This window comes from Balaenoptera physalus (genome assembly GCF_965194825.1).
Source record: "Balaenoptera physalus genome assembly, chromosome: 6".
Classification (NCBI taxonomy): Eukaryota; Metazoa; Chordata; class Mammalia; order Artiodactyla; family Balaenopteridae; genus Balaenoptera; species Balaenoptera physalus.
In genome coordinates this window covers 93,354,994-93,377,245 of record NC_138885.1, presented here as the reverse complement: position 1 = coordinate 93,377,245, position 22,252 = coordinate 93,354,994, and the positions used below count along the sequence as shown (strand labels likewise).

Genomic DNA, 22,252 nt, shown 5'->3' with positions numbered 1-22,252 from the left:
TTGTTCTTATCCTCAGCTGCTAAGAATTTTATCCTCATTCCTTCATCTAGCATTTTATCTGCTTTTCTATACCCAGGTTTTCTCTAAATTTGTCAAAAGAAAGGCTTTCTGCTTATTGGATTATGCTTTATAAATATAGGATCTCTTTACTCAAGGAATTCTTTTCTAAATGGCAGATTTACTTGGCAGATTGTTTATACATGGATAAACATCTAAAATGTTGCAAAAATCATATATTGATATTTCCTAAAACAAGAAAAGGGAGAGAGATAAACACATCTTTATTAACAGTTCAAAGTTAACTGTATGATCCTTATTTGCTTTCTGATTTTCTTAGGCATCTTAATAATTTCCTGTTTATAGACTCATCTTAATAGCAAGTTATGCTTTATGGTTGTTTTTGTTTTATTTTGCTTATGGGATGTACATGCCTCTTATTTTTACCTCTCTGCCATTAGATTGGCTCTGTATACTCCACTGTCTCGTCTTAAGCAAGAAGTAGCAACATTCAGTGAAAGGGCAGTGTCTGATACCTTGATGACAGTTAATCGGATGGAGCAGGCGCGCACAGAATATAGGGGAGCTCTGCTGTGGATGAAAGACGTATCCCAGGAACTGGACCCAGACACCTTAAAGCAAATGGAAAAGTTCCGAAAAGTATGAAAATACGTCCCTTTTTTATGTTTTCTTGAAGCTCTACAGAGTAATTTAATCAAGAGTATAAAACGTCGGACTATTTTTGGAAAATGTGTTATCTTATAAATTCTTAGTTGCTTGGAAATCTTCAGTTAACGTACAAAAGGTTGTCACACTTTTTTTTTTTTTACTCTTTGAGTGGCCTAATAGATCTACCTTTTAAATGTTGCCTACCTGGACTTTTAGGAGTTGTTTTCAGGAGGAAAACAGTTCATTAGTCAGGAAAAAAACTTAAGTAAAAACTCATGTAAAATGATTATTAATTATAAGTGAAGGTTATCAAATTTTTCATTCTGCCACAATACATAGTTTGACCACAAACTGTTAAAGCAACGATATGTGTGAACATATATTTTGCTAAGTAAACTCCTTATTATAAATTGTATTCCCTGAATTTACCAGACATGAATAGTACAATTCACTCACTCCTTCATAAAGTGCCTATAATAAAAATCCATATTTATATTTAGTATTGATGGAGTCTTTTTACTAGCCATTACAAGTTCTTTGCCTCAGTGATTACTCCAACAGACCTGGGCAGTAGCTGGACACATGGCCTCAGGCAACCTGTTATTCTGTCCCCTTTATAATCCTTGACAATTAGAATACACTCCAAGGGAGTGGTTGCACAACATTGTCAATGCACTAGTGTCACTGAATTGTACAGTTTTAAAACGGTTAAGTATATGTTATGTGAATTTCACCTCAATTAAAAAAAAAAGAATACAATCCACACCTCTCATCTAGACCCAACTAGCCCTGCACAGTCTGATCCCTGGTCCCTCTGCTGCCACGTCTTGTACAGTACTTACTTTCTGTGCTCCAGCCCTTTCTATGCTTGAGGAAGGAATTGGCTCTACTCTATTCCTTCCTGCTCTGCAAACACCTCCCACACCCAGGACTTTTGTCCTTCCTTTTCCCTGGGTCTAGAAGGCTCTCCTCAGGGTCTTAGCAGGGCCCGCTCATCATCTTCCTACCCCAGTTCACACATCACGCATGAACTCACCAAGGGCTTCCCTGACCATCTAATCAAAAGTTGTCACCCATTTCTGTTGCATTTATATATTATGTTTGTGACTTGAGATTATGTTATATATTTATTTTCTTTTTTTCCTGGGCCTCCTCACTCAGGGATGGTGTGGAAGAACATTGTTTGTTCACCACAGCATCCCAGTGCCTGGAACAGTGCCTGGCACATAATAGATACCTCATAAGTATTTGTCGAATGAATGAATGAGTATATTTAAAGTTGAGTATTCACACTACTTGGTGATAAATGACTCATTTGTAAGAAATATAATAAGCCTGTATTTAAGTTTATAAATATATCTGTATGATTCAGAATTATTATTAATGTTTCTCAACACTTTTACTGTGTCCTCTTTCCATTTATTCTTCTACTCTTTCTTAGCTAAATATTATCCATCAGTAGTTTTGGATGTTTGTTTTTATTTGGAATCTGTTTGGTTTTTTTTTCTTAACTATGTACTTTCTATCTTTCATCACATAGTTTCTCAGCATAAAGATATCTGCTGGAAAGAATCTCCTACAGTTACTAAAAATAACCAAAATCTTTTCCATTAATTTTGAAATAATACAGGGAAAGGGAATTAGTCTTCTTTATTACAATTTCATGTGTCTGAAAACATGTATCATAAACCTGTGTGGTATATTTATTTCTGTATTATAAGCAATAATAATTAACACTTTTGTGGTTGCAGGTACAGATCCAAGTGAGAAATAGCAAAGCTTCTTTTGACAAGTTAAAGATGGATGTTTGTCAGAAAGTGGATTTACTTGGAGCTAGTCGCTGCAATATGTTGTCTCATTCACTCGCTACCTACCAGGTACCCACCTCCATGGTCAGCATGTCCTTGCAGTAAAGATGAGTGGTGAGATTCCTTTTTAAAAGTTGTCTAAAGGGTGCAAAAAAAACTGTATAATTGATCAGATTCCTTTGACCTTGCTGAAATTGACTTATTGAGTTATGACATTCAGAATCATGAATGGAAAAGACTTTTCCAGTCTTTTCAGACTGGAAAAGACCTTAGGGTCTTTCTTTGCCTACTCCCATAGCTTCACATTATTCCCCTTGGTATCCTAAGAGAGACAGACAGACACTTTACGGACTGTCTAGGGTTGAGGAGGGGAATGTGGAGAGGAGGCAGGATTCAAGGCCTATTAGCCTTGGTTCATTCAGAGCTACTCTATTTTAAACTAGTTCTACATACAGTTTCATTTGAAGCAAATATGCTGTGGCCCCGAACTGCGGAGCCTGCTCTCTGGAGCCCGTGAGCCACAACTACTGAGCCCAAATGCCAGAGCTACTGAAGCCTACATGCCTAGAGCCCATGCTCTGCAACACTTTTCTATCATTTTATGGATGAGGAAAGTGAGAATTAAATGAGAATTAAATGGCAATGTTGGGCTTAAAAACTTAAGTTTTCTAATTCTAGGTCTTGTGTTCTTTTCATTCTGCCAAACTGCCATTCCACACCACTTTAATCTCAGAAGTCTCATTTGTGCTTACTTTATTCCAAATCATACATAAATAGCATACAATGAGTAAGTTAGATATTAACAGGTAGCAGTTACTGATTTTATCAGGTATTTGTAAATGGCAAAATAGGAGAATACGTTTTTTTACATGAGAAAACAATAACAAACTAAAGGAAATGGATATTCACTGCTGCTTTTAGGGAATCTACCTAATTCAGTTCAGTACTGTGGAATTCAAGAAATCAAGAGAGGATGCACTTGAAAATAAAAGTATGTGACAGGACTTCCCCGGTGGCCCAGTGGTTAACACTCCGTGCTTCCACTGCAGGGAGAATTACTTGAGTTAGCTTGATAACACATTTTTTTGACAAGTCTTTCTTAAACTCTAAGTGAAAGTCCAAATTTAGTGGTACAAATTATTTTACTCCAATTAATAAAGGTTTGTATTATATGCTTACCAACATAAAGATTTCTACATACTTCTAATGCAAATATGATATTTTGGTGCTTTTACCATTTTTCTTTTTGATTCCTCAGACGGTGTTCTAATCTGCCAGTTTCATTCTCTCGGCTGCAATTACTCTCTAGCTGGCTCCAGTGTACATTTCAGTGCTGTATACAGATAGGCACACATACATGCAGATACAATGCCAATTCTTATGGAGAATTATTGTTTACAGTGCTTGCTGTTTCCCCAAACTTGGAAATTGATTTTAGTTCCTACTTCTTATTATTTGACAACTATTCGTCTACTATAGTGAGGAAAAATAGCACTGAAAAAAGAGGAGAGGAAGGAGAACTGTAGTGTCACCTTTTCTTTTTCTGCAGAGGACACTGCTTGGATTCTGGGAGAAAACAGCTCGAATGATGTCCCAAATCCATGGGACCTGTATTGGCTTTCATCCATACGATTTTGTAGCTCTCAAGGTACATTTCTTTCAATGGTCTTTTCTTAGATTTATTACACTTCATTTGGATAATAACTTTGAAACTACTTTTTGCTAAGCCTAATTTCAACTTTACAAATTCTGGGCAACATTTTTCTACACTCTTTCAGCCATTTTTCTGAAGTTCCCTGATTCCAGATTCTACCAGCAGCACTAAGCAAATACATGGAAATACTGCTGGTGGGCTCAAGATATTAGTAGGGTGGGGGGAAGGGGGAATAAAAGAAAGAGAAAGTGAAAAGAAAATTAAAATACAAAAGAGAGAAAAGGTTATGGAAAGGAAAAACTTAAGAGGAACAAGTGATGGAAAGTGGTAATGTGTTTTCAAAAATGACCACATTACCCACCTGACAATTTTAGGAGTTAAAAATCTCCTTGCTTTACTTTTACACTCATGTCATAGATGTGATTCATGATACAAAAATTATGCCAGTTTTGGTCATTATGTATGTGTGGTTGCCTCTGAAGAGACTACTGTATTAGGTCAGCTCTTTCTGTAACACCTACGTGAAAATGTACCCTTCCTGTCAACCTTCTGTGCATATGGCTTATCCAGCAGAGATGCACTGTGTTAATCATTTCTTCCGTTCTGGTAAGCGAGGTTTCAGTACCTTTGAACTTATCATTCTGCTTTATTTTCAGTAGAGCTTGAAAATGTTGAGTGTGCCTAAGTTGGATGTGATATCTGTGATGGGTTCATATCCTGCAACTGTATATTACAGGGGCTTAGTATGGATTTTTAAGTCAGGTTCTGACATAGCATCTTCTGTTTTTGGTAGATGCCCTTGAATTCGTTTTATGTTGTTGTGTATGTGTTTTGTTTTTTACTTTTTCTATGTTAATGCTTTACTGTATAGCATACTGTGTATTTAGGGAAATTTAATATCCAATTTCTGCTCAGACTTGAAGTTGAAAATCTTTAGTTGTATTTAGAACATTGCAGTACCGGCTGGCGACACAGTGTAAGTCTTCTTTTTCTTTGGCATATCACAGAGTGGTGAACCCTGTGGCTGGCCCATGGTGTGCGTAGTGGCTACAGGCTGCCAGGAGACAAAGGACACAGGGCTTGTGTCAAATTACATCAGCATACATCTCCCATATCTCACACTTTCTACTTCATAACTCTTCCTATTTTATATTGTTCTTTAGAATTTTTGTTCTCATTTTCGTTTGCGCAAAGAGAGCAACAGATTCTTTGCATCTACTTAACATTGAATTTCTTACCCTTAGCAACTACAAGACACTCCAATCAAGCTTACTGAAGACCACAAGGAAGAACGAATAGAAGACAGTTCTCTCCCGGAAAACCTCAATAAGTAAGCAGACAAAAGTTATAAATCGTGTTATGGAAGTCCTGGATACCATTACCATTGTACCATATATTTGGAAAGAGTTGCTTCTTCTTTGGTTTACCGAATACTTATTTCTCTGTCATTTTTCCTATTAACGTTAAATGTTTGTTTTGAAACCTACCACCCCCCTCCCCCATTTTTAACATGGCAGGCAAAGTTGATGATAGGAATACAGAACAGTTTGGGTGATAAACCCAAATTCTATAGTGTGAGAGACTGAGCCTTGTATTAAGAGCCTCTACCTAGTGAATCCCAGAAGGGGCAGCTTGAAAAAGAAAGGGACAGGTGCCAGCAGCTATGAGACAGAAGCTATGGAAAATCTGTCTCCAAAACAACACAGATGGGACTGGGATTGGTTACCTGAAAATGGAGGCTCTTGCTGTGCACATCTTTCATGTTGCCTCTTTCCTTCCCTTTAATTACATTTTACCTTTGTTTTCCTTTCAGAACTGCCACTTGTCATTTTAACCAGACTGCACTGAGTATAATAGCGAACCCAGAAATAGGCCCAAACAATGACAACCATATATTGTTGAGTGGAAGGGGATCTGAAATATAAGTATTTCACCCTTTTCTCTAGGGGGAAATACAAATGTTTTTACTAACTTAGATATATAAATGTTTTAGTATATAGATTACACAATCAAATGTATAGATATGAATTAAATGTATTAACTTCGTTATACATTGACATTTAAAATTGTACATTAAGTATATTAAATTGGTAAATATTTCCGTTATCACATTTTATGAAAGTTTTATTCAGAATCTTCTCATACGTCTTCAGCATTATGAAAGCTACCTTTTTTTTAAAAATTTTTATTTATTTATTTTATTTTTGGCTGCATTGGGTCTTCGTTGCTGCACGCAGGCTTTCTCTAGCTGCATCGAGTGGGGGCTACTCTTTGTTGTGGTGTGTGAGCTTCTCATTGTGGTGGCTTCTTTTGTTGTGGAGCACAGGCTTTAGGCACGCGGCCTTCAGTAGTTGTGGCTTGGAGGCTCTAGAGCACAGGCTCAGTAGTTGTGGTGCACGGGCTTAGTTGCTCCTCGGCATGTGGAATCTTCCTAGACCAGGGATCGAACCCATTTCCCCTGCATTGGCAGGCAAATTCTTAACCACTGCGCCACCAGGGAAGTCCGAAAGCTACCTTTTGAGTTATCTAACAGATTCCAAAACACTTCACCTTCTCTTCCATTCAGAGTGTTTAAAACACCATCTATGTATTCTGTCGTTGGAAATTTCATCCCAAATCAAGGTATCTGTTTGCTCTGTAGGCTTATTTTTGTAGTATTTGCAAATAAATACTATATTGCTTTTTAAGTGTCTTTAAAGACTTTTTTTTTTTTTTTTTTTTAATTTATGGCTGCGTTGAGTCTTTGTTGCTGTGCACAGGCTTTCTCTAGTTGTGGTGAATGGGGGCTACTCTTCACTGCAGTGCGTGGGCTTCTCATTGCGGTGGCTTCTCTTGCTGAGGAGCACAGGCTCTAGGCACACGGGCTTCAGTAGTTGTGGCACACAGGCTTAGTTGCTCTGCGGCATGTGGGATCCTCCCAGACCAGGGCTCGAGCCCGTGTCCCCTGCATTGGCAGGCGGATTCTTAACCACTGTGCCACCAGGGAAGTCCCAAAAGACTTATTTTAGGGGCTTCCCTGGTGGCACAGTGGTTGAGAATCTGCCTGCCAATGCAGGGGACACGGGTTCGAGCCCTGGTCTGGGAAGATCCCACATGCCGCAGAGCAACTAGGCCCGTGAGCCACAATTACTGAGCCTGTGCGTCTGGAGCCTGTGCTCCGCAACAAGAGAGGCCGCGATAATGAGAGGCCCGCGCACCACGATGAAGAGTGGCCCCCACTTGCCACAACTAGAGAAAGCCCTCGCACAGAGACGAAGACCCAACACAGCCATAAATAAATAAATAAATAAAAATTAAACTTTAAAAAAAAAAAAAAAAAGACTTATTTTAAAAAACCCTCCAATACTAGAGTTGTGAGGTTATACCCCAGGAATAATAACTAAATCTGGTTCAATTTCTTTATCTCATTTTTTTATTATTATACCAGATGGATGATATAAATTTCCAAAATTAGTATTGGTTTGGAATGTTTTAGGCAAATGTGCCTTCTTTTGTAAACATCACTTTGTTGTTCAAAATACAGTATTCAATTTTTTCTACAATTCTTCATTCCCTCTAGTTCCCAAGTATTCTTGAGCAAAATTTTTTTTTATACATCTTTATTGGAGTATAATTGCTTCACAATGCTGTGTTAGTTTCTGTTGTACAACAAAGTAAATCAGCCTTATGCATACATATATCCCCATATCCCCTCCCTCTTGAGCCTCCCTCCCACCCTCCCTATCCCACCCCTCTAGGTCTTTGCAAAGCACGGAGCTGATCTCCCTGTGCTATGCTGCTGCTTCCCACTAGCTATCTATTTTACATTCGGTAGGGTATATATGTCAATGCTATTCTCACTTTGCCCCAGCTTCCCTCCCCACCCCCGTGTCCTCAAGTCCATTCTCTATGTCTGCGTCTTTATTCCTGCCCTGCTGCTAGGTTCATCAGTCCCATTTTTTTTAGATTCCATACATATGCATTAGCATATGGTATGTGTTTTTCTCTTTCTGACTTACTTCACTCTGTATGACAGACTCTAGGTCCATCCACCTCACTACAAATAATTCAATTTCATTTCTTTTTATGGCTGAGTAATATTCCATTGTATATATGTGCCACATCTTCTTTATCCATTCGTCTGTCAATAGACACTTAGGTTGCTTCCATGTCCTGGCTATTGTAAATAGTGCTGCAGTGAACATTGTGGTACATGTCTCTTTTTGAATTATGGTTTTCTCAGGGTATATGCCCAGTAGTGGGATGAACAAAAAACCTTTTAATGCTTGAAAACTAAACTTCATACTTGATGGCGTTGGTGACAGATGTTCTCTGTGGTATAGTATTTAGCACAGCGTTTACCATGCTGAACGTGGTGCTTGGTGCTTCATTAATACTCAGTAAATATACATTGAAAGGATAAGAGGTGAAGGATTATTTTTACAGTCTGTGTAGCTCTAGAGAAGAAGATTTGTCTCAGACAGATTTTAGGAGATCTACCAGACAACTATTTTTTTTTTTAAGTGTTCTTTTTTTTAATTTATTTATTTATTTATTTATTTATTATTTTATTTATGGCTGTGTTGGTCTTTGTTTCTGTGCGAGGGCTTTCTCTAGTTGTGGCAAGCAGGGGCCACTCTTCATCGCGGTGCGCGGGCCTCTCACTATCGCGGCCTCTCTTGTTGCGGAGAACAGGCTCCAGACGCGCAGGCTCAGTAGTTGTGGCTCACGGGCCTAGTTGCTCCGCGGCATGTGGGATCTTCCCAGACCAGGGTTTGAACCCATGTCCCCTGCATTGGCAGGCAGATTCTCAACCACTGTGCCACCAGGGAAGCCCCAGACAACTATTTTATATGTCTCCTCAGTTAAAAAAAAATTTTTTTAAGCCACATAAAACTGTTTGTAGAGTATGAGTCCCAAATGTATTTTAACCAAAATCTTTGGATTTTTTTGTCTTTACTTTAGGTTAGTTTTGTCAGATGAGGAAGTGAGCTTGGGAAGTGAACCAGGTAAGATGGTAAATTCATTAAAATGTGACATGATCACATTTAAATGTCAAAACAGTTTGTTACAGCCTTTGGGGATTGTGTTAATATCCATTCAATTAAAAAATGTTAAGTCCCTTTATAAGTCTCTTCTGTACAAACTTGAGTTCGCCTTTTTTCCCAGCTTTATTGAGGAGCTGTAACTGACATGTAACACTGTAAGTTTAAGGTGCACAGTGTGATGATTTGGTATATGTTAGTATTGCAAAATGATTTTCACCATAAGATTAGTTAACACATCTATCATCTCACATAGTTACCATATTTATTTTGGGCATAAGAACATTTAAGATTTACTCTCTTACCAATTGTTTTTAACTATAGTTACATGCTATATGTTAGATCCCCAGAACTTACTCATCTTATAACTGGAAGGTTGTACCCTTTGGCCAATCTCCCCATTTCCCGCATCCCCCAGGCCCTAGCAACCACCAGTCTACTCTCTGTCTCTCGGAGTTCGGCTTTTTTAGATCTCACATTTAAGTGAGATCATAGTGTCTTCCTCTGTCTGACTTATTTCACTTAACATAATGCCCTCTTGAACAGCAATGAAGCAGCGCAGCAATGAACATGAGGGTGCAGATACCACTTCGAGATAGTGATTTCATTTCCTTTGTATATAAACCCTGAAGTGGAATTGCTGGATAATATAGTAGTTCTATTTTTAATTTTTTGAGGAAACTCCATACTGTTTTTCATAATGGCTATACCAATTTAGACATTCCCACCAACAGTACACAAGGCTTCCTTTTTCTCCACATCACCACCAGCATTTATCTCCTGTCTTTTTTATAACAGCCATTCTAACAGGCATAGGTGATATTTCATTGTGGTTTTGATTTGTATTTGATTTCATAAGTACTGTTGAGCACCATTTCGTGTCCCTATTGGCCATTTATATGTCTTTGGTTGGAAAAATGTCTACTTTACCCATTTTAAAAATCAGATTATTGTTGGTTTTTTAAATATTGAGTTGTATGAGTGCATTATATATTTTAGATATGAACCCCTTATCACATCTATGGTGTGCAGATATTTTACCTATTCTGCCGATTGCCTTTTCATTTTCTTGATCTTTTTTTTTTCCCCAGAGATTTTTAGTTTGATGTAGTCCCACTTGTTTATTTTTGCTTTTGTGTCTTGAGCTTTTTGTGTCATATACCAAAAATCATTGCCAAGACCAGCGTCAAGGAGTTTTTTCTCTGTTTTTTATTCTAGGAGTTTTACAGATTCAGATTACTACATTTAAGTCTTTAATCCATTTTGAGTTAATTTTTGTGAGTGGTGTAAGATAAGAGTTTAATTTCATTCTTTTGCATGTGAATATCTAGTAAGTATAGCTACCCCTGCTCTCTTTTGCATTCCATTTGCATGGAATATGGTTTTCTATCCCTCCACTCTCAGTCTTTGTGTATGTATCCTTAAAGCTAAAGTGAGTCTCTTGTAGGCAGCATGGATCTTGTTTTTTTTAATCCGTTCAGCGGGTAAAATGTCTTTTGATTGGAGAATTTAATCCATTTACATTTAATTATTGATAAGTAAGGATTTACTAATGCCATTTTGTTCATTGTTTTCTGACTGTTTTGTAGTTCCTTTGTTCCCCTTATTCCTTTCTTGCTATCTTCCTTTGTGACTTGATGACTTTTTGTGGTGGTATGCTTTGATTCTTTTATCTTAACTTTTTATGTACCTATTACAGGGTTTTTTTGGTGATTACCATGAGGCTTATAATAAAATGTCTTATATTTATAACATTATTTTAGGCTGATAACAATTTAATTTGATAGCATACAGAAACTCTATACTTCTACTTCTCCTCCCCTCACATTTTAGGTTATTGATGTTACAGTTTACATGTCTTTTACATTGTGTGTCCAATAACAAATTATTATAGTTATTTTTAATATGTTTGTTTTTTAAATTTTAAACTGGAATTGAAAGTGATTTATTCACCACTGTTACAATATTACAGAATCTGACTATGACTATATATTTACCTTTACTGATGAGTTGTACACATTCATGCATTTTTACAAGGTTAATTTGCATCCTTTTATTTCAGCTTGTAAAGTGACCTTTAGCATTTCTTATAAGGCAGGTCTAGTGGTAATGAACTTTCTCAACTTTTGTTTGTTTGAGAAAGTCTTTATCAGGTCTTCATTTCTGAAGGACAGCTCTGCTGATACAGTATTCTTCATTGACATTTTTTTTTTTCCAATATTTTGGATATATCGTCCCACTCTCTCCTGGCCTGCAAAGTTTCTCCAGAGAAATCTGCTTATGGTTTTATAGGGTTTCCCTTGAATGTGACAAGTCACTTTTCTCTTGCTGCTTTCAAAATTCTGTCATTGACTTTAGACAGTTTAACTATAATGGGTCACAGTCTCTGGTTGGGTGAACTTGCTGCCCCTGCTCTCAGGTGGTGGAGGTGGTCAGGCTACTTGCCGGGCTCTGTGTTCAAGCAGTTCTGCTGGCTGGGCTCTGTGGTCAGGTGGTGCTGTGCTCTAGGGTCAGACAGTGTTACTAGCTGGGCTCTACAATCACCTCCAGTCAGGCAGGGTCACTGGCTGTGCTCCCTCACCAGATGCTGCTGCTGCCTGGCCTCTGCATGCAGGTGGGGCTGCAGCAGGGCTTCACGATATGATGCAGCCTCAGCCTGTACTTTGTGATCAGGCAGAGCCACAGGCTGAGTTTCGTAATTGGGCAGGACTATCGCTGTGCTCGGCTTTTGGGCAAGGTCGCTGGCCAGACTTCCTGGTAGGGTGGGGCCTCATACTGTACCCCACAGTTGGGGGGTGTCATTGACTGGACTCCCTGCCTAAGTGAGACTGCAGGATGTGCCCAGCAACTGGGCATGGACGTAGGCTGGGCTCTGCTGCCAGGCAGGGCTATAGACTGGGGTATGCTGCTGGGCAGTACTGTGAGCTGGGCTGGGAGGCTCCCCAGGGTCCCTTTTAGGGCATCCTGGTCAGGTGGGCTGGGGCCATGCTCCCCTGTTGGGTGGGGCTGCTGACTTGCTTCCCTGCCTGGGCAGGCAGTGGGATATGCTCTGCAGCTGCCCCGGGTCTCTGTCCAGGCTTCCTGGTCAGGCAGAACTGGAGGCTCTGCTCAGCAATGAGTTAGCTTTCAAGCAGTACCTAATTAGAGGGTCCAGCTGTCTTCTTTAGGGAATTCTGGTCTTCTCTAAGATAGGTGCTTTTAGTGTAGATATTCATTTCACAGGGTTGTATGATTGTTTCAAAATTATCCTCATATTTAAATTCGTGTTCTTATTTTTTTTTCGTGTTCTTATTTTTTAATAAATATATATTATATGTACAGTCAACATATATATGAATTACTCTAGCTTTGGAGCCAGAAAAATCTGGGTTTGAATGCTGGCTTTTTTTTTAAAACAAGTATTTATGCCTCTTTCATTTTTCTTATCTGAAAAATGAGTCATGCACTCCTGCCTTGCAGGACATTAGGGCTAGATATATTTATCAACTATATAGCACACAGTAGGTGTCCAATAAATGTGATAGGTATTTTTAAGTATACACATAAATACAGACCATATTGATAAAAGAAACTAAGAAGCTGTAATAATCATGAGCTCATATATCTAACATACCTTCAGACTTACGTTCCAAAGGTTAGCTAATTTTGCATGCATAATCCTGTACCTAAGTAGAGAACATTTTTTTAACAGTCATAAATGAAATATAATGGACATTGTTGTAGTTTCACTATCCATCTATAGTATTATTTTGTCTTTTAAAGCCTGCTGTATCAGCAGTTATATCCCTTTTTTTATTGAAGTATAGTTTATGTACAATATTATATGTTACAGTGTACAGCATAGTGATTCACAATTTTTAAAGGTTATGCTCCATTTATATTGGGTTGGCCAAAAAGTTCTTTTGGGGTTTTCCATAACATCTTATGGAAAAACCCAAATGAACTTTTTGGCCAACCCACCAATTATTATAAAATATTGGTTATATTCTGTGTGTTATACAATATATCCTTATAGCTTATTTTATATGTAATAGTTTGTACCTTTTAACCTCATACCCCAAAATTGCACTTCCCTCTTCCCTCTCCCTACTGGTAACTACTAGTTGGTTCTCTGTATCTGTGTGCCTGGGGTTTTTTTGTTATGTTCACTAGTTTGTTGTATTTTTTAGATTCCACATATAAGTGACATCATAGTATTTGTCTTTCTCTGTCTGACTTATTTCACTTAGCATAATACCCTCCAAGTCCATCCACGTTGCTGCCAATGGCAAAAATAAACTCAAAATGGATTAAAGACCTAAATGTAAGGCTAGAAACCATAAAAGTCCTAGAGGAAAACATATGCAGAACACTCTTTGACATAAATCATAGCAATATTTTTTTGGATTCATCTCCTAAAGCAAGGGAAATAAAAGCAAAAATAAACGCATGGGACCTAATCAAACTTAAAAGCTTTTGCACAGCAAAGGAAACCATCAACAAAATGAAAAGGCAACCTATGCAATAGGAGAAACAATTTGCAAATGATGTGACCGATAAGGGGTTGTTATCCAAACTACATAAACAGCTCATACAACTCAACATCAAAAAAACAACCTAATTAAAAAATGGGCAGAAGACCTGAATAGACATCTTTCCGAAGAAGACATACAGATGGCCAACAGGAACATGAAAATATGCTCAGCATTGTTAATCATCAGAAAAATGCAAATTAAAACCATAATGAGATATCACCTCACACCTGTCAGAATGGCTATCATCAAAAAGACCACAAGTAACAAATGTTGGTGAGAATATGGAGAAAAGGGAACCCTCGTACACTGCTGGTGGGAATGTAAATTGGTGCAGCCACTGTGGAAAAAAGTATAGAGGTTTCTCCAAAAACTAAAAATAAGACTGCCATATGACCCAGCAATTCCACTCCTGGGTATGTATGCAAAAAAACCCCCAAAACAGTTATTCAAAAAGATACATGCATTTCAATGTTCATAGCAGCATTACTTACAATTGCCAAGATGTGGAAGCAACCTAAATGTCCATCAATAGATGAATGGATAAAGAAGATGTAGTGTATTTGTACTCAGTCATAAAAAATAATGAAAATTTGCCATTTGCAACAACATGGATGGACTTGGAGGGTATTCTGCTAAGTGAAATAAGTCAGAGAAGGACAAATACTGTATGATGTCACTTATATGTGGAATCTAAAAAATACAACACACTAGTGAACATAACAAAAAACCCCCAGGCACACAGATATAGAGAACCAACTAGTAGTTACCAGTGGGGAGAAGGAGGAGGGGAGGGGAAAAATAGGGCTAAAGGATTAAGAGGTACAAACTACTGTATATAAAATAAATAAGCTACAAGTATATATTGTACAACACAGGGAATATAGTCAACATTGTATAATAATTATAAATGGAGCATAACCTTTAAAAATTATGAACCACTATGTTGTACACTTGTAACATATAATATTGTACATCAACTATATTGCAATAAAATTCTTTTTTAATTAAAAATGGTCCTAATAATAGTTGAAGATGTAAAAATCTTGGATTTTGCTTTTTTGTCATTCTTTTTTTTTTGCCACACTGCATGGCATGAGGAATCTTAGTTCCCCAACCAGGGATCAAACCCTGGCCCTGGCAGTGAAAATGCCAAGTCCTAACTCCTGGTCCACCAGGGAATTCCCTATCTTGGATTTTTTTTTTTTTTTTTTGGTATCTGTCTATACTGGGTTGCAAATTAGGTAGAGATGTGGGAAACAGACTCTAAGAAACTGGTTCCTAGTGTAGTAATAGGGCATAATTTATCTCAATATAGGCCCAAAACTTAGAGATAATTTTTTTTAAAAATAATGTTTGCCTATGGGTTTTTTGTTTGTATGTTTGATTTTTTAATGTTGAACATTAAACATTAGAAAAACATGCTGTCTTTTAAGTACATGTGTTTGATCTTTCCCTTCATATGAAATCACTACTGTAAACGATAAATGTGGAGATGCCGCTCACAGCTATGCACAGCTCTTCGAGGAACAAAGCAGCCTTTGAATTAACATACGTACAACATACCCTGTTAGGAACACGGATTTGAGCCAGGCTGTCTGGTTTGAACCTGAGCTCCACTGTTAATTAATTGTGTGACCTTGCGCAAGTTACTCGACTTCTTGCCTTACTAGTGCCTCATCTGCGAGGTGAGGATGCCTTGGTTATGGCACCACCCGGCAGGGTTTTTATGAGGATCACCATGGTAACATGCACCAAGCCCTGAGAAAAGCGCCAGGCACTCAGCAAGCTCTGTAGCCACATTAGCTGTTACTAGTTTACAGGTCCCCACACCTTGCAGTATAGGATATGGAAGTTTGGCACAAAAATTGCATCAACTTCACAGTTTTGCCAAGTGTCAGCTTGTCTTAGAGCATCTGTCCAGGGCCTGTGCTAGGACCAGGGAACACAGAGATGACCAGCTCTACTCCTCCACCAGGAAATCCTGAGTCTGATACAGGCATGAGCAAATAAGCCAGTAGAAGGCAGCATGGGGAATATTACACATGTGTTATTAACTTGAAAAATTATAATCTTCAAGGAATAACCTCAAGTAATAATGTATTGTTCAGTGTATTTGTTTTCTATTGCTATGTAATAAATTATCACAGATTTGAAAAAAAAGCACAACATATCCAATCATTTATTCATTCATTCAACATAAAATGAATATCTGTTGTGTCAGAGACGTGGAGATCAGGCGGAACAAAATATAGTTGACCCTTGAACAACGCAGGGGTTAGGGACACCACCCGCCTCCCCACCCCTACCCCTCTCGCCCCCTTGCAGTCGAAAACCCACATGTAACTGTTGACTCTACCAAAATTTAGCTACTAATAGCCTACAGTTGAATGGAAGCCTCACTGATAACAATCAATTAACACATATTTTGTATATGTATTGTATACTGTATTCTTACAATAAAGCTAGAGAAAAGAGAAAGTTATTAAGAAAATTATAAGGAAGAGACTTCCCTGGTGGAGCAGTGGTTAAGAATCCGCCTGCCAATGCAGGGGACACGGGTTCGAGCCCTGGTCCAGGAAGATCCCACATGCCACGGAGCAACTAAGCCCGTGTGCCACAACTACTGAGCCCTCATGCTGCAACTACTGAAGCCTGCACGCCTAGAGCCCATGGTCCACAACAAGAGAAGCCACCGCAATGAGAAGCCCGTGCACCGCAACAAAGGGTAGCCCCCGCTCGCTGCCACTAGCGAAAGCCCGCAAGCAGCAATGAAGACCCAATGCAGCCAAAAATAAATAAAAATTTTAAAAAAAGAAAATTATAAGGAAGATAAAATACCTTTACAGACTGCGCTGTATTTATGAATACCGTACATTTACATTGTTTACAAGATGAATCATCTATCAGTACCTACATCAATATTGTCTTACATAATATAAAACACTGTAGATATTATATGTATTACTAACACTAGACATCAAAAATAAAAAGATAATGTGAAAAAGAAATTCGTATTTATTTACAGGTGTAACGATTCATGCGTCTGTAACAAAGCAGCAGCAATACGATTGCATTATGGTAGCCTAGTGTAACTGCTAGACTGTTTGGATGCCTTCGGTGTTAACTCAGGGGCTCTGGATGGCCAGGGGCATTGTCCAATTTCAAAAGAACTTTAGAAGTCAGTCCCTTCCTGGCAAGGAACTTCCTGACTTCAGGGACAAAGCATCAGTGAAACCGATTCAGAAAAAGAGTTCATGGTCCAGTCCTTCTTGTACAACCAGAAGACTGGCAGCTGGTGTTTACCTTTTCCCTTCAAGGCTTGGGCGTTAGCAGCTGTATAGATGAGGGCAGTCCTGATCATGCACCTGACTGCATTTGCACAAAACAGAAGAGTTAGCCTGTCCCTTCCTGCCTTAAGTCCTGGTGCTCACTCCTCTTCCTTATTAATAAATGTCCCTAGTGGCATTTTTTTTTGCCAGAGTAGGACAGTTTTGTCTGTATTAAAAACTTGTTCAGGCAGATATCCTTTCATATCAATGATTTTCTTAATGTCATCTAGGAACTCGTCTGCTGTATCTTTTTCAACACAGTTTCTCCTGTTATCTTGACCTTTTTTAAGCCAAACCTCTTTTTAAAATTATCAAACCATCCTTTACTGTCATTGAATTCTCCAGCATTAGATCCGTCACCTTCCTTTTGCTTTAGATTGTCATATAATGACTTTGCTTTTTCTCAAATCATATTAGTCTATAGGTATGCCTTTTTTTTTTTTTAATTATTTATTTATTTATTTATTTATGGCTGTGTTGGGTCTTCGTTTCTGTGCGAGGGCTTTCTCTAGTTGCGGCAAGCGGGGGCCACCCTTCATCGCGGTGCGCGGGTGTCTCACTATCGCGGCCTCTCTTGTTGCGGAGCACAGGCTCCAGACGCGCAGGCTCAGTAATTGTGGCTCACGGGCCTAGTTGCTCCGCGGCATGTGGGATCTTCCCAGACCAGGGCTCGAACCCGTGTGCCCTGCATTGGCAGGCAGATTCTCAACCACTGCGCCACCAGGGAAGCCCCAGGTATGCCTTTCTTATAGCAATCCTGCACCCACATAAAAGCTGCATTTTTAATACGAGATAAAAAGGTACTTTACCAAATATGCGAGGTTTTTGCACCTGCTGGCATAGCTGCAGTGATGGCTTCATGAATTTCCTTTTGTTTTTTTACAATGGTCCTTACCCTGGATTCATTTATCTTGAAATGGGCAACTGCAGCTGCATACCTCGATCTATGGTACATACCAAGCATTTCAACATTTTCTTGTAATTTTCTGTGCTTCTTGGAAGCACTTCCAGCATCACTAGTGGCACTTCCTATGGGTCCCATGGTGTTATTCAGAGTTTACAGTATTACCGTAAACATGAAAAATACACAAGACTTGAGAGATCAGTTTTTACTGTGATACACAATTTATTGGCGAAAGGAAATGGTTGTGTGGCAATGATTAGTGTCACATGGCATTTTAAGCTGATACTCCCAACACTTGAACTCACTACAGTAGCAACCGGAGGTGGCTATGAAATTACTACAGTTAATTTTATGCAGTTATGATTTAATTACTGCATCTTTAAGTTTGTTTACATTTCTCTCAGCTGCAAATTGTGCCATATCAATGTTTGTGTGCATAAGTTTTGATAAATTTTAACTTTTTATAATAGATTTGTATGTATTTTATGGTAGTAAATGGTAAAAATAGACTAGTATGTACATATATTTTATGCATTCATGACATACCTAACTTTTTCTTAATGATTTTGATATTTCTTGACTGTGAGGTTCTTCTGTGAGTTTTTTCAAATTGTCACAAATCTCCAAAACTTTTTCCAGTGTATTTATTGAAAAAATCCACATATAAGTGGACCTGTGCAACTTCAAACCCTTATTTTTAGGGTCAGCTGTACAAAATGGCCTTTCGGAGACTATAGAATGAGAACAAATCCACCAGGGAAGGAGTAGGCTTTTGAATATGAAAACTTTATTTAATTGAGATATAATTGACATATAACATTGTATTAGTTTCAGGTGTACAACATGATGATTGGCTATTATGTATATATTGCAAAATGACCACCACAGTAAGTCTAGTTAACATCCATCCTCATACACAGTTACAAACTTTTTCTTGTGATGAAAACTTTCAAGATTTACTGTCTAAGCAACTTTCAGATATGCACTACAGTATTAACTATAGTCGACATGCTGTACATTACGTCGTCATGACCTATTTATTTTATAACTGGCAGTTTTGTGCCTTTTGACTCCCTCCGCTCATTTTGCCTCCACCCCTGCCTCTGCCTCTGGCCTCCAGCACTGTTCTCTACATCTGTGAGCTCGGGTTTTGTTTGTTCTTTAGATACCACATATAAGTGGGATGGTACAGTATTTGTCTTTCTCTGACTTATTTCACTTAGCATAATGCCCTCAAAGTCCATCCATGTCATTGCAGATGGTAAGATCTCATTCTTTTTTTTATGGCTGAATAATATTCTATTGTACATATGAACCACATCTTTATCCATTCACCCATCGATGGACACTTAGGTTGTTTCCATATCTTGGCTATTGTAAGTAATGCTGCAATGAACATGGGGGTGCATTTAACTTTTTGAAATAGTATTTTCATTTTTTTTGGATAAATACCCAGAAGTGGCATTGTTGAATTATATGGTAGTCTATTTTTAATTTTTTTGAGGAACCTCCATATTGTTTTCCATAGCCACTGCACCAATTTACATGGAATATGAAAACTTTTAACTTTCAAGAGGGCATAGATATAACAGAGGACCTGAATACCTGTGGGTATTACAAATTTATTTGTGTATATATATAGTGTTATATATATACATATGTGGTTTTTATATATGGTTCTTTAAATTTTTAGATATATGTGTTATAATCTGATTTGGTCAGTTGAACAGTTTGGTCACATTATCATAAAATACTATAGTAAATAAGCATGCTAAATTTCTTGTTCAACTTATCTTTTATGTGCTTTTGTTTCAGCAACTGAAGATCACAAGGAAAAACATTCTGGAATAAGAGAATTTGGAGGACCTCAGTTTTCTAACTCTGAAAATGGTAAATTATAATTTCACTGTGTATATGGATAATTTATTATTTAAAATTCTTTAGTTTTTATTTAATATTTATTTCCGTAACATGAAAATCTGTATAGGTCTCTACCCAGGAATGCAATCGTATACTTCTACTTTGTAGCACATGCCAATGGAAATTAAATAATTGCTTATTCTGTATGTTTAGGCCCTGTGGAATGTATCTCTGTAACTGTGAGGACATGTGGCACTGTGTTTATCTTACTATCTCATGTGTCTCTACCATCCAGTAATGTAGGCACTACCTACAATGTAAATACTACCTTGAATGTCTCTGCCAAGCATTGCAAACATTTTCTCCTAGTTTGTCTTTTGACTTTTCCTATAGTTGTTTCTTGCCATGAAAAAATTTTAAACATTTTATGTAGTCAAATTTATTAATCTTCTATTTTATTGGATCTGGTTTTTGTCATATGCAAAACCCAGGTTAGAGGAGTTCGTTTATGTTTTCTTCTAGTATTTGTATAGTTTTATTTTTTTTTAATTTTTTTTATTTTTTTAATTTTTATTTATTTATTTATTTATTTATTTATGGCTCTGTTGGGTCTGGGTCTTCGTTTCTGTGCAAGGGCTTTCTCTAGTTGCGGCAAGCGGGGGCCACTCTTCATCGCGGTGCGTGGGCCTCTCACTGTCGCGGCCTCTCTTGTTGTGGAGCACAGGCTCCAGACGCGCAGGCTCAGCAATTGTGGCTCACGGGCCCAGTTGCTCCGCGGCATGCGGGATCTTCCCAGACAGGGCTCGAACCCGTGTGCCCTGCATTGGCAGGCAGATTCTCAACCACTGTGCCACCAGGGAAGCCCCTAGTTTTATTTTTTATATTTAGATCTCCAATTCATTTGGAGTTTATTCATGAATATAGCGTTAACAATGGATTAAATGTTATCTTTTTGCAAATGGCTATCCTTTATATTATTTTTTTAAATGCCATGTGTGCCCCAGTAATTTGAGATAACTTCCAATCATATGCTAGATTTCTATACGTATTTGAGTCTATTTCTGGACTTTCATAGAAACTTTTTTGTGTGTTTTTGTATCTGGTGGGACTAGTATCTTCCTCTTCTTTTCATTATTTTCTTAACTATTCTTGCATGTTTATTTTTCAATATGAATTTTATATCAAATTGTCTAGCTCCATAAAAAAGCTCATTGATAGTTTTATTGTGATCACATTAAATATGAAAACTGACAGCTTGCTGATGTCAAGACATCCTAAGCAGAAACAAAGGGCATCTTCCTATTAAAGTTTACTTGTCTATCTTTCAGATACAGTTTTTTCTTATAGGTTTTGAACATTTCTTGTTAAGTTTATTTCTGAATATTTTATTTCTTTTATTGCCATTATAAATGACATCTTCTTTCCATTTTATCTTTTAACTGGTTATTATTTTGTGTATTGATATAATTTTTGCATGTTAACCATATATCCTGCTACCTTGCTGAACTTGCTTATACTTTGAGTTAGTTTTATCATTGATTTTCTGGAATGTTCCAGGTATACCATCATGTCTTCTGCAAATAGAGATAGTCCTGTTTTTTCTTTATCAATTCTTGTGACTGTAATTAATTTCTTTTGTTTAATTGCATTGGTTACTACCACCAGAACAATGTGAAATAGTATTGTTCCTGATCTTAGTGTCAATGCCTGTACTGTTTCTGAATCAATTAAGATGCTAGCTTTTGGACTGAGGTATATATTTTACAGTGTTAAGGAAGTAGCCATACATTCCTGTTTTCTCAAAAGAGTTTTTATTAGAAATGATTGTTGAATTTTGCCAACAGGTTTTTCAGCATCTATGCCCTGTGAAAACATCTAGGCCTGTGATTTTTTGTGTTTTCTTCTTTGTGGAAATTGATCTGTTTCAGCTTTCTATCTGTACTGGGACCAATTTTAGTAAATTATATTTTTCTCAGAAATTATTCATTTTGTCTAGGTTTTCTAATTTATTTACATAGAGTTGTATAAAATCTCTTGATTTTTTAACAGTTTTATCAAGGTATAATTTAAGTACCATAAAATTCACCCATTGTAAGTATAAAATTCAATGACTTTTAGTAAATTTATAGAGCTGTGCAACCATCACAATTGACTATTAGACTATTCCCATTACTCCCCAAATTCTCTCATGCTTGTTTGCAATTAATCCTTCTCCCACTCCCCCACTCCCACCAGGCTAGAGCGAATTTTCATCCGGCTGAATTGAGAAGTGGGTGGAAGAGAGTGGTTCTTAGTTCAAGTACAATAGTCTTTCATTCTTTCTAAATTTTAATAGATTTTCTTGAGTAAATGTTTCTTCACTTGATGTGTGTCCTTGGAACAACTTCCAGAGACTTTAAATGGTTGTTTTTAAAATCATTTTCACCAGTTACTTAAAACTGATGCGCGGGTCCCTAGACCTCATCATTCTATCATGCTGGAGGCCCCTATCTT

At 37.7% G+C, this 22,252-nt stretch overlaps 1 protein-coding gene across 1 annotated transcript in view; it reads left to right on the top strand.

Annotated features, from left to right (window-relative positions):
* Nucleotides 1-22,252, top strand: part of ICA1L (islet cell autoantigen 1 like) — a 74,642-nt gene that overhangs the window by 36,102 nt on the left and 16,288 nt on the right. The window contains exons 5-10 of the mRNA XM_082467250.1: nucleotides 459-657; nucleotides 2,418-2,543; nucleotides 4,024-4,122; nucleotides 5,373-5,458; nucleotides 9,073-9,116; nucleotides 19,715-19,789. Coding sequence (XP_082323376.1) covers nucleotides 459-657; nucleotides 2,418-2,543; nucleotides 4,024-4,122; nucleotides 5,373-5,458; nucleotides 9,073-9,116; nucleotides 19,715-19,789 — 629 coding nt within the window. The remainder of the gene's footprint in view (nucleotides 1-458; nucleotides 658-2,417; nucleotides 2,544-4,023; nucleotides 4,123-5,372; nucleotides 5,459-9,072; nucleotides 9,117-19,714; nucleotides 19,790-22,252) is intronic.